Below are 10,977 nucleotides of genomic sequence, written 5' to 3'. Positions count from 1 at the left end.
TGGTGAGTTATGGGTAGCTGTATGTGGCTAGCTACAATGAATATAAATATATATATATTTTTTTAAATAATCTACATACATGTAGAATGCCTCTTCCTCGTACAGTGGAACCTCATTATAACAAAGATCTAAAAACCGTAACAATAACCTTTTGATATCATGTTTCTCACAACATCGGGATACAAAATCAAAGGGAACTACAAAGAGTTAGGACCTGCCAATCCACCTCGTTATGAAGAGGATTTTGTGATATCCAACCTCTTTATAACAAGGTTCCACTATACTGCGTACTCCTGAACAGGAATTATTAGAACCATCAGCATGATTTATGAGCCAATATTAAGACATTAAGATGTGGTTGTACATGTATGTTTGACAAAATATAATAACAGTGGTTGAGGAAAATGGCATCACTCTTTAACATTCATTGATTTATTTCAGAATCTCTCTTCCATTTGATACAAATGAAATGGTGAAAATATAATCTTAATGAATTATTTCATCAAAACGTGCGACAGTCATTATAAAGCCACATGCGTATCACGTACAAAAAATCAGCTGCAACTATAATATAGACGATCAATAAGCTTGATATAACATTTGCACATAAAAGCAACTCATGAAAAAAAATTTAAGGTAAAGAGTGTGATTTACAGTACATGAAATTCACTTATCACAGCCTCTACCAAAGGCATTCTAGCTGTAGCAATTGCAAGCTGCAAGTTGTTGCATGAGATATCAGTTCAAACCACCAGCCTATTAAAGTGAGATGGCCTCTGGAGACTGGGGGTCTGTTTCATGAAGTCATCCCATAATAGCCTTTACATAAATCTCAGAATGGCCAAAGTCAATCATATGTAACTGTGTAGAGAAGTAAAATTCATTTCGTGAAGGCTTTTGTAAGTGTGTCTTATGAACAAAAAGTCTCTCATAAGACTTTCATGAAACAGACCCCTGTTCCATTTCCTCTTAAAAAAAATTGCCTTTGAATTACCATATTTGCTACTAGGGCTTGCCAGCAAAATTTCAACCTATCCACACAGCTCTTATTTTGAAGACAATAGTGGGGACACAATACAACTTGTACCCTTGGCAATGACAGTGATATACATGTACAAATAATCCAGCAAATTCATCAGTAGAAGTGACCGACTCGATTAGTAAGTAGGAGTGGTAAGCTTTCTCCTGCCCCTGATATATTTTGTAGATCTCAAAAGACCCTCACACTGGTATACTGAGCTTCTGCTTGCTTTGTTTGCATATTGTTTGTGCGAACAGCTGCTACAGGGCCTTTGGAAAAGCTATTGCCTGCAGTGCTCTGGATAAGTACTGCTACAATCTAGATATGTAGCCTATGCCTCAATGCCTGGACTATTATATTGGCATACTGATAGGCTTACTAATTTTTTCTTTCCATTTTTAACCCATTGAAGACTAGACGCGAGTACAATAGGGCAGGTGTCTAAGGAAAATGCATGGTACAGCAAAATTAGCCCGTCCTCAATGGGTTAACGCATTTAAATCTCTTTCATTGGGGGCATTCTCAAGTCTGCAGACTACTACTCATCGGCTGCCATTGGCCAAATTGTGCTTCTCTCCATGGATATTGACTAGGGATATCATTGGGTATCATTGTAAAATAGGTCAGATTCCTCATCTATGCAATGGCTGAGCCATTGATTCGACCAAGTATTGGACGACAAAGACAATATGACCAGACTAGTAGAAGCAAAGACAAAGTCTATCGCATAAGATTATTAAACTGTATGATCACTTGGTGTCCTGGTGTATGTTTGCGAAATTACTGCAGTGTTCTACATGGTTACAAGTTGAAAGAACAGAAAGAAAAAAAGTGCACCCTCAAATGTGCACTGGTAGTACTATTCTTCATAAATGACAGGTGCAGTATAGATCTGCTTTTATGTGCAACTTCTCTTGCCAACACTGCAACTCAGTGCATCTCCATGGGCAAAAATAGGAGAGATATCACAATATGTAGTTTATATTCTGTTATCTAGATATGAAGAGTACCAGTACCAAAACACAGTTCTCAGAAGGGCTCAAAATTCATCTGCCAATACTTGGAATTTGCTTCCAATACATCAAAAAGGGTCTACAAAGACACTTGTCTGGCTGATGCAAATTTGCCAGGATAATGAGTTGTTTTGGAGAATTTTGAGATCAAAAGTGTAAAATAATTTCAGCACAACTTTCCTTCCTGGAGTGCCCTCCGCATTCAGTATAGGTAGAACACTACGTGATGATCGATCGTGCCCTAGAATTCATACTTTCCAACAAGCTGCATGTGATTCCCTCTAGCCCTAAAAACCCTATCGGCTATGGCATACTGAGGTGTGCACTCACTAAATTTGACGCTTCCAATTCAACTGAAAAACACTGCAGCATGCCTGCTCAATTATTCCATACAAAGGCAATAAAATGTGGGCTAGCAAACATTTTTTTTTTTACCCTTGATCCTTCTGAGAGAATAGAGAGTTTTGTACAGTATTAAATGTCCTTTGTAGTTTGCACTCGGGCAAGCTTTGTAGACACAGTGAGTTACAAACTTGCAATAAATTTAACCATAGAGTAAAAGCAAGACTCAAAATTATGGCGGGAACCTTCGGTATGACAAGGCTGATACATTTGTAGATATTGCGCTTTCTCCTTCTTATAAAAGCTAGCTCGTTACATACAATATAAGTATTTCTGATTTATCAAATCAATAATTTCACAAGAATACTGTATAGAATTGTACAAACTGAACTTGTTAGCATGTTACAAGGATATTGGTGCTACTTTTAGATCAACAATCATACCAAGAAATTTGTCAATATAAATGCAGTTGGCACCAGAGGAACATTAACTTGATATATAAACTTTAATGTCACCAAAGACAGCACGACAGTGCAAAAATTGAATACAAGTGCACGTACATACAGTGTAAGCACATATTGATTTTGCACAAAACTAATTAACTGCTCCATGATTAATTATGATAATCCACTTTGACTTTGGTAGGGGAGAGATGGCCATGTCATAATTGGAATGCATAGGAACCAAATGACCAGTTTACTGTCCACTTCCTAGACAAAACTTGAACAAAAATGTAAAATGTCCTCCGTCAGCTGTCGGGAGGGTACAGCTTCACGAGATGTGAGGTCTCCGTGGGATACCGCGTCACTGGGCAACGGCTGTGTTTCTTGACGTAGGTGTAGATGCAAGGATAGCAAAACACATACCTATCAGAGAGAGGCAAGGGGAATGAGAAAAAAAAATTAGAGGCAGTGATGATCATTAAAATATTACCCCGTCGAGGACGGCTTGATTTTGCTACAACACGCATTTCCCATAGACACCTGCCCAAGTATACTCTGGACTCGTCCTCAACCCCCCTTTCCTCGACTGCAAATCCTAAATACGTAAACCACTTTGTTGTTGAAGTTACTAGATTTATCCCCATCACAATTTGCATCATTGTCATGGTAATATCTAGTGCCAATTTTAACATCAGTCACCATTCACACAGTAAATCTTATCACCTCCACAAAGGTATCATTGACAGTATGTGACTGAGTATATCTCAGATACTGTAAGAGCACCTACAGTTTTATCCATTTCTTTATTTATCATGTGATCTAATCATTTTGCCTCTTCATTAAAACTGTATATAAACTGTTGTCATTCCAGAATGTTGACATTACCATATTACCATCACTACCACATAACTGAAAGCATAAAACTTTCCTCATCACAATCACAACAATCAGCATTGTGGTAACTGTACTTATGTAAATGATCCTAACTAGAATCAGAATTGTCGTCACTATCATCATCATTTCATTTTGCTATTGACACTTTATAGAGGCAGCATCATGGTGGCATTTGTTCATTCGTCCCAAAATAACCACAGGAAATACTAATAACCTCCAAGTAGTTCAAACTGCATGTAATGATGACTTACTTGCAAGATTTAATTCACTATATAAATCATGGTCATAGAGTGGTACTGAAATCATACAGTGGAAACAAGAGTGAATTTAAGAAGCACCTTCATTTCTTACTGCGAAACTAGAGGAAAATTATGATTGTATCTATACTTAAAACAAACACTATTGCAATGCCTAATGCTGCCATGGCATGGAAATCTTAGATAAGGGATACCAGATCTGGGGGCTCAAAGAGGGGCGTGAGTCAGTACTGGTATCTGCAAAGGAGGACCTCATCTTACCCCGACGTGAGGAGTGTGGTGTCGTTGGTTCTCTTCTTCTGGCACAGCGGGCACAGGGAGACGTCTTGGGGGAGGAGGATTTGACAGAACTCTGGCTCTCTCTCCTGGATTGGGTTGGGGGGGGGGGGGGGGGTAGAGAGGGGGTGGTTAGAGAGGGGGGGGATAACAGAAACAGACTGGAGATTTGAACAGATCCATAATCATTCCCATCTTGTGAGTGACAATTTTCTCCAACAAACACAACTTGTTAAGAAATACAGTAAATGGACAGAAATGAACAGGGTGACAAAAAAAAAGTGAAGAGAATAAAAAGAGTGTATTTATTTATTCATGCCTTTAAGTAGCTGGATACACTGAGCAACATGCTTGTGCCCACAAAATGAAAATGAAAGTATTGAAGTAGTGTGCGCATTTGGAATATAGCTTTGAGAGCTGGTTAGGGGAAACTTAACACACATACACATACATGGAAATATACAAATACCCAACAGCAATAAGAACATATAGAAGAAATCGGAGAGAGGGCAAAGAATATATCAAACATACAGAGACAAATGCAATCACATTGTTCACATCACAGAAAGGTAACATTCAAAACAAAGAATTCAGTATTGCAGGTAGCAACTGAAAGACAGTTGGCCAAAGTCTGCCAATAAAGGGCTCCACTCACTGCAGCTAAAGAGAAGGGGATTACCCATGTTATACCTTTGGTGGCTCTGGAATGGGCAAGGAGGTGGCAGACAGGGTGGAGCGGTGGTGGTCCTCACTCATGTACCACCACTCCAAGAACTGGAGGAAGAACACACCCACAGAGAGGCCATTGGAGATAGCGATGGCCACCACGCCCACCAGCCTCTTGAAATAGTGTAGCAGCCTTGACTGAAGACTAGAAAATGCAAAGAGGAAAGAGCGATTTGAATTAACTTATTAATGTATTAAAGCTATTGCAGACAATGAAATTTTAGCTGCAGTTTTATTTTCATGAATATGCAATGGCAAAATTGACAATGCACAAAGATACTGACAAAAATGAAAACAAAAAATTGCCCTGTACATAACACTGGTCACAGCAAGTCTAGTCTGGTGCTGGCATAAAATGCACATGCTGTATATCTGAATGCTGCTTGCTATCATACCTACCCCTGATATCAAATCCTTGTAATACTAGTTCCTTATTCTGAGAGATTTCATCTCATTTCAAGCAATGTACTCTTTCTCACAGATGTTGTGTTATGTTTTGTGCAATTACCATGATAATGAAAGGACCACAAAGCACAAAAAATCGTGAAAATGTCCGTGTGCAAAATTATCAGCGGATACAGTGTACTGGAAATACTAGCTACAGATTCTAAATTTGAAGCAGATGGTTCCACAAGGTAGGTGCTGCTGAATGAACAAGGGAAACCATACAAACAAGCACAATTGCATAATTATGTGAAGAGCAAAAAGATTTTCAACCTTTCTGATATTTTTTCTTTAGATGTACCCCCAATACTTTCTTCAGATAAGGATGGAGCAATACCTGACAACAGATTAAAAAGTGAACAATAAGATTTTGACTTTGATTCTTTGTTTAGGAGCAGGCCAGTGTAATTCCTGAAGGATGAGAGAAACAGATTTGATTTGGGAGATGGGTGGCTTACCTGGAGTCTGCGGGCAGTAAGGGTAAGCCACTTTCATTGCTCAGGTCTGTCATGTCCTCTTTTGACAAATACTGTAGGTGAACGCCTGAGAGAGGTGAGAGCAACAGAAACATGTTTAACCCGCCAATGCTTTAATTTGTATAGTAAATCAGCATTTCTCTGGGCATGAATTTTAATCTACACCGACCAGCAGAGATTTCCTTTAAAAAAGACCCTGTAGCATGGGATACCATGGAGTAGCATGGCTGGCCCAGCTTGGATATATGCGAGAATCTCCCAAAAGAAATATGTCCAGCTTTATTACTAAACTCTTCTATGTAGCTCAACACACAGCCAATGAATCTCACCCGAAGTCGACAGTTTTCACAGAACATAGTGTACACTTTCAAGTGCATTTCCACTGTCAGGCACTATTAATGGTTTTTGAATGTACCCCATTGGGCAACGAATGAAGATCAATTCAATCAGACCACCTACATGTATGTTTCCCCATGCGAACCAGTCTTTAATGTAGTTATCAATGAAGACAGATCGAGTAATCCTCATCAATTCTTGCAATCCCGCTGGGGTTTCTATTGGAGTGTGATATTGTCACTCCCCAGTGGGCTTGGCTTACTGACATTACAGTCAAACTTTTAGGCTGACGAGTTGACAGCCACAAAAAAAAAAAAGAAAAAAAGAAAAAAAAAGTAGCTTGGCGAGAAAAAGTTAAGTACACTGACATAAAAGGATTAAGATAGATACACCAGATCAATACATCTTTCACTTTTAAGCCAAGGTTTACATAGCTCACTACGACAGGTATAATGGTGACCATTGATGACTTTAAGAGTTGCACTGCATGCACACCGAGGACTTCTTCACCAGTAAGAATTGCAACAAATATGGCTAAAAATAATGATGTGTCTGAAGTCTGCCATAACAATGTTTTCGATTTTTCTCGGAGATTTCTCATTTTCACATGATAATCTATTATTCACTATTCCACAAAGACAAGCTTGGTTTTGATGTGCTCTTTGTCATCCTTGTTTGCTTGTTTGTTTTGTGACAAAAAAAAAAAATAAGCACTGAGTCAAAAGAACACTTTTGTTCAATCACCTCACTTTGTGAGGAAAATAAAACAAGATCTACCTGTGTCAATGCAAAAACAGATGTATTATGATCCAATAAATGTCTTTTGAATCTTTTTTTTTTGTGAGGCTGAAAAAATGAAAGAAAATGAAAGAATAATCTTATCAGCATAATTTAACAGGAGACCTGCACATTAGCAAATGTAAATGAGACGTCTTACCAGCAAGTTTGAGGAAAGGAGAATGGACTTGAGTCTTCCTGAAGAGGTATCTCAGCTGATACACAAAGATTGTAGACTAGGAAAAAAAAAACAACAACAACAACAAAAGATAAATATTAAAATATTTTATAATATTTTTGAATTACATTTGTACAGTAACCTCTGAATCCCCTCCCACCCCCACCCACCAAAAAAAGTGACAGAGGTACCTACAGTATCTGGCAAACTTTTGGCACATATCCAATGCTAAAGTCACTCAATGAGTTGTAATTCTTTTACTGTTACTATAATACTACAAATACATCATAATTATATTTATACAATACAAGATTTGGATGAAATGTTTTATTAGTGGCACACACACACACAGCAGCCTAGAATTTTAACACTTCACCATCACAGGAAAGATGCCACAACACTGTTTTTAGCTCACATTACCAAACAATTATTGCTCCATGATAATTGCTCTGGTTTCACACATTTGACAGTGAAGAAAACCATGTGCATATTGGCTTCACCTCAGCACTGTTGCCATATGATATTTACCTCCCAAGACAGATGTAGGTATGGGTATATAGCCAGGTAGAGTCGCTTGTACATCCGGAGCTTTTGTCGCCCTCTATCACCTGCATCGAGTGCTTCCTCATGCCATCTCTGAAATAAGGCGTCCAATTTTAGCTTGATGTATGGAACCAAGACCTATTTTCAGATTAGAAACAGAGCAGAATGCTTTCATTGATACAGTAATTAGAAATGTCTTTCCATTACATAACAAATAAACGACAGATCATAATCAGTGAGCACCTGATGTGACCAAACCACAAGTTAATTGCTGGAACAGAGACGAAGGATGCCACATAATTACTCACCAATGTATTGTTCATATCATCACAAAAATAAAAGCAAATAGAATCATGGAGTAGCTTTCCCCTCCGGGTCAGGAGGTCGGGAGGTCAATGCCTTATGAGAGAGCATCCTTGCAAATCAGGTAGGCTAGGAGTTCTACATTAATATATCCTCCACTTTTGATCTACACAGGACAACAACAACAACAACAAGAACAAAATCAAAGATTAAGGGGAAAAAATGTAAGTTTGATATTCTAACTAACTCCTGTCTGAAAAGCAAGGCCATAATTGATATGAGCCAAAAACATTTTTGGACGGAATTTTCTTTCGGAAGCATGTTGCCATGGCCATTTTCTTTCACAAAGTGTGTTTATTTGCCTGATCTTCTGCATGCTTGACTGCATCTGAATGTCAGAGCACATTTTCGTAAAACTTCTCTTTGTCTGGTGCTGGCTCTCACACCTTGTCTAGTGAATTTTAAATGGCCGAGAGCATAAACTCCCCAAAATGAGACGTCATTAGAGTTTCGTGGCAATAGGGTCATCATGTACAAGAGGATACTCACAAGGACAATGAGAGATTTCCAGTGCTCCCTCTTGGGTAGCCCGTCTACAACTGTTGCTCCGGACGGTGTGGAACCGTTGCTTGCCACCCGCTTGAGGCTGTAGAAGTTTTCTGAGAATGAAGCGCCTGAAATCACAAGACAAGACAAGACAAGAACTGACACACTGACCAACGTTAACACTTTTCGAAAATGAGGCAAAACATCATGAATTACCATACTGTATTTTACGAGAACTACCAGAATTCCTGCTTCCCGATTGGTCAAATGCTCATCATGTGACATTTGTAATAAGCTGTACAAGTGCTGTCAAGCACTTAAAGTAACAAGTGAGGACATCGCCAACTGTGTATATCACTTGCAGCCTCTTCATCAAAGTAGCATTTTCTAATTGCCTTACCCTGAGAAAATGATTGTTGTTGTATTCAGGTCTTGACTCGGACCATACAATTTAACATCTCACATGTTGTTTAAGTACAAAGCAAATAGAGGTATTGCAAAGGAAATGGCAAATCAGGACAAGAGATCAAGATTTTCAGTCAAAGAAGAGAGACTCTAGTCAAAGTGGCAAACCTGAGTTTAAATAGAGTTTCTAATCTTTCACTTCATGCAAAGTCTCATACCGACACACTTGTGACCATTCAGCATTACACTGTTTCATCACCACATGGGCGAAACAGATGTTTTGCTTTAATTGAAATGCAACAAAACAAAGAATTTGAAGGAATGAATGAAGAGTATAAAATGGGTCCTGACAAAAGCTACCAATGTACCATGTATCTTTGTTGAACTTTTTGATAGATCTATCAGTATTGAAAATAAGATTCAATTTACTTGCATGCATATATACAGATAATGTGGATATGTGATCTTATCAAACCCAAATTCTTTTAATTTTTCCATTTATAGATTGGTTCAAATTTTTCTTGCCCCCTGTCCCATTTTTGTTGGCTTGTGCTTAGGCCTATTATTATCAGACCAGAGAACAAGAACTATGCAGTATGATGGACTTGCTTTCAGTTACAAAGGGGTCCTGGCTTACTGGTCTTGCTGAGAAAGTGATGCTGCAATATAAAGTCCAGGACTGAGTAGACTTCATCGGACCATCGGTACACTCTGCCAAACTGGGCCGGATGGTTTTCCGCCAGGACCTGGATATATAGATGTATCACAGATCAGCGCAATTTGTTTCGGACTCATTTGTTTCTTGCATTATAATGAACTCCAGCCTGTTTCAAACATCGGCTACATAATGGTTAGTACTAAGGCAAAACATTGTAGTGCCATAGGTAACATGGTAGATCAGCATACACGTATATCATGGAACATACTTTGTTGATTGTTTCAAGTAAATGTACTCAGGAAAACCAAAAAATTGTATGCAAGAGGTGCATTATGTCACCTACAGTACTATCTATGGTGCATAAAGTTCATGCAAAATAGTATTTAGGTTCTAGACAGCAACTATAGTGTTTGAATGAAAATAAGATTGCATACAATGTACGGTACATGTAACTTACAATGAGGCTTAGAAAAATATACAAGAGTAGACAAAATGCAAAGGAAAAATAACACTTAACCTTTATATATCAAGAATATCTTGCAAGACAACAAAATCAAAGTATGAAAACTAATTTACCTCCTCAATAGAGAGATTTTTGTCACCATCATTTATATGATAAAAACATGCATGATATTCAAAATTTTTACAAATATATCATGAAGTCCCCCACCTCCTTTTGATAATGACAAATCTAGTTCTGAGATCAGGACAATTCAATTCTGAAGAATACAGAAAGATATATTTTTTTTACTTTGTAAAAATGTTGATAACAAAGAAATCTCATGGGCACTAAGGAAAATCATTGAAATTTCAAGCATGTACAGAAAGCTGAAATTTTAAACAAATATCTCACAACCATAAATATCTGCTTGAAGAATGTGATGTCATAACTTAACCCACTGATATCTTACAATCATGGAAAGTCCCAACAATCAGAATATCTAAACGAGATTGACAATAATATGAGGAATCTACAAGCACCTTCAGGAAATAGGAGAGAGCAGGACGCAGAGTTGCCATCAAACTCTCCTGGGCGAGAACTTCGAAAAACGACGGCCGATTCTCCGTCGCCACAGACGTGAGATGAGCCCCATACTCTGCCATATTGAGAAATGGTTGACCTTCCGACCTGGTGTGAGAGTCTACAAATGTGTGTTCTACAACTGGATCAGGTTTCCAGATTTATCAAGCTACCTTTTGTGGCCAGATAGAGTTAACGAAAACACAATTACAAGGTGCTTGAAGCTTGAAAGTCAGGTTTCGTCTATATGAAAATGTAAAGAGAGAGATAAAGAGAGAATTATAAATTGGTCAATGTATCAAGCAAGATACTTTCACT

General features: G+C 38.2%; 1 protein-coding gene across 1 annotated transcript; it reads right to left on the bottom strand.

Annotated features, from left to right (window-relative positions):
- Positions 1-406: 406 nt before the first annotated feature.
- LOC140227237 (peroxisome assembly protein 12-like) lies at positions 407-10,898 on the bottom strand. Its single transcript, XM_072307663.1, has 9 exons — positions 10,620-10,898; positions 9,618-9,726; positions 8,579-8,703; positions 7,712-7,864; positions 7,166-7,241; positions 5,875-5,959; positions 4,937-5,117; positions 4,232-4,335; positions 407-3,242 (listed from the first exon to the last, which is right to left on the bottom strand). The coding sequence occupies exons 1-9, from the start codon at positions 10,740-10,742 to the stop codon at positions 3,125-3,127; spliced, it is 1,074 nt and encodes a 357-aa protein (XP_072163764.1). The 5' UTR covers positions 10,743-10,898; the 3' UTR covers positions 407-3,124.
- Between the last annotated feature and the right edge of the window lie 79 nt (positions 10,899-10,977).

The sequence above is a fragment of the Diadema setosum genome, chromosome 4 (assembly GCF_964275005.1).
Source record: "Diadema setosum chromosome 4, eeDiaSeto1, whole genome shotgun sequence".
NCBI lineage: Eukaryota > Metazoa > Echinodermata > Echinoidea > Diadematoida > Diadematidae > Diadema > Diadema setosum.
The sequence above is the reverse complement of the archived record's forward strand: the minus strand, read 5'-3'. Positions and strand labels throughout refer to the sequence as shown.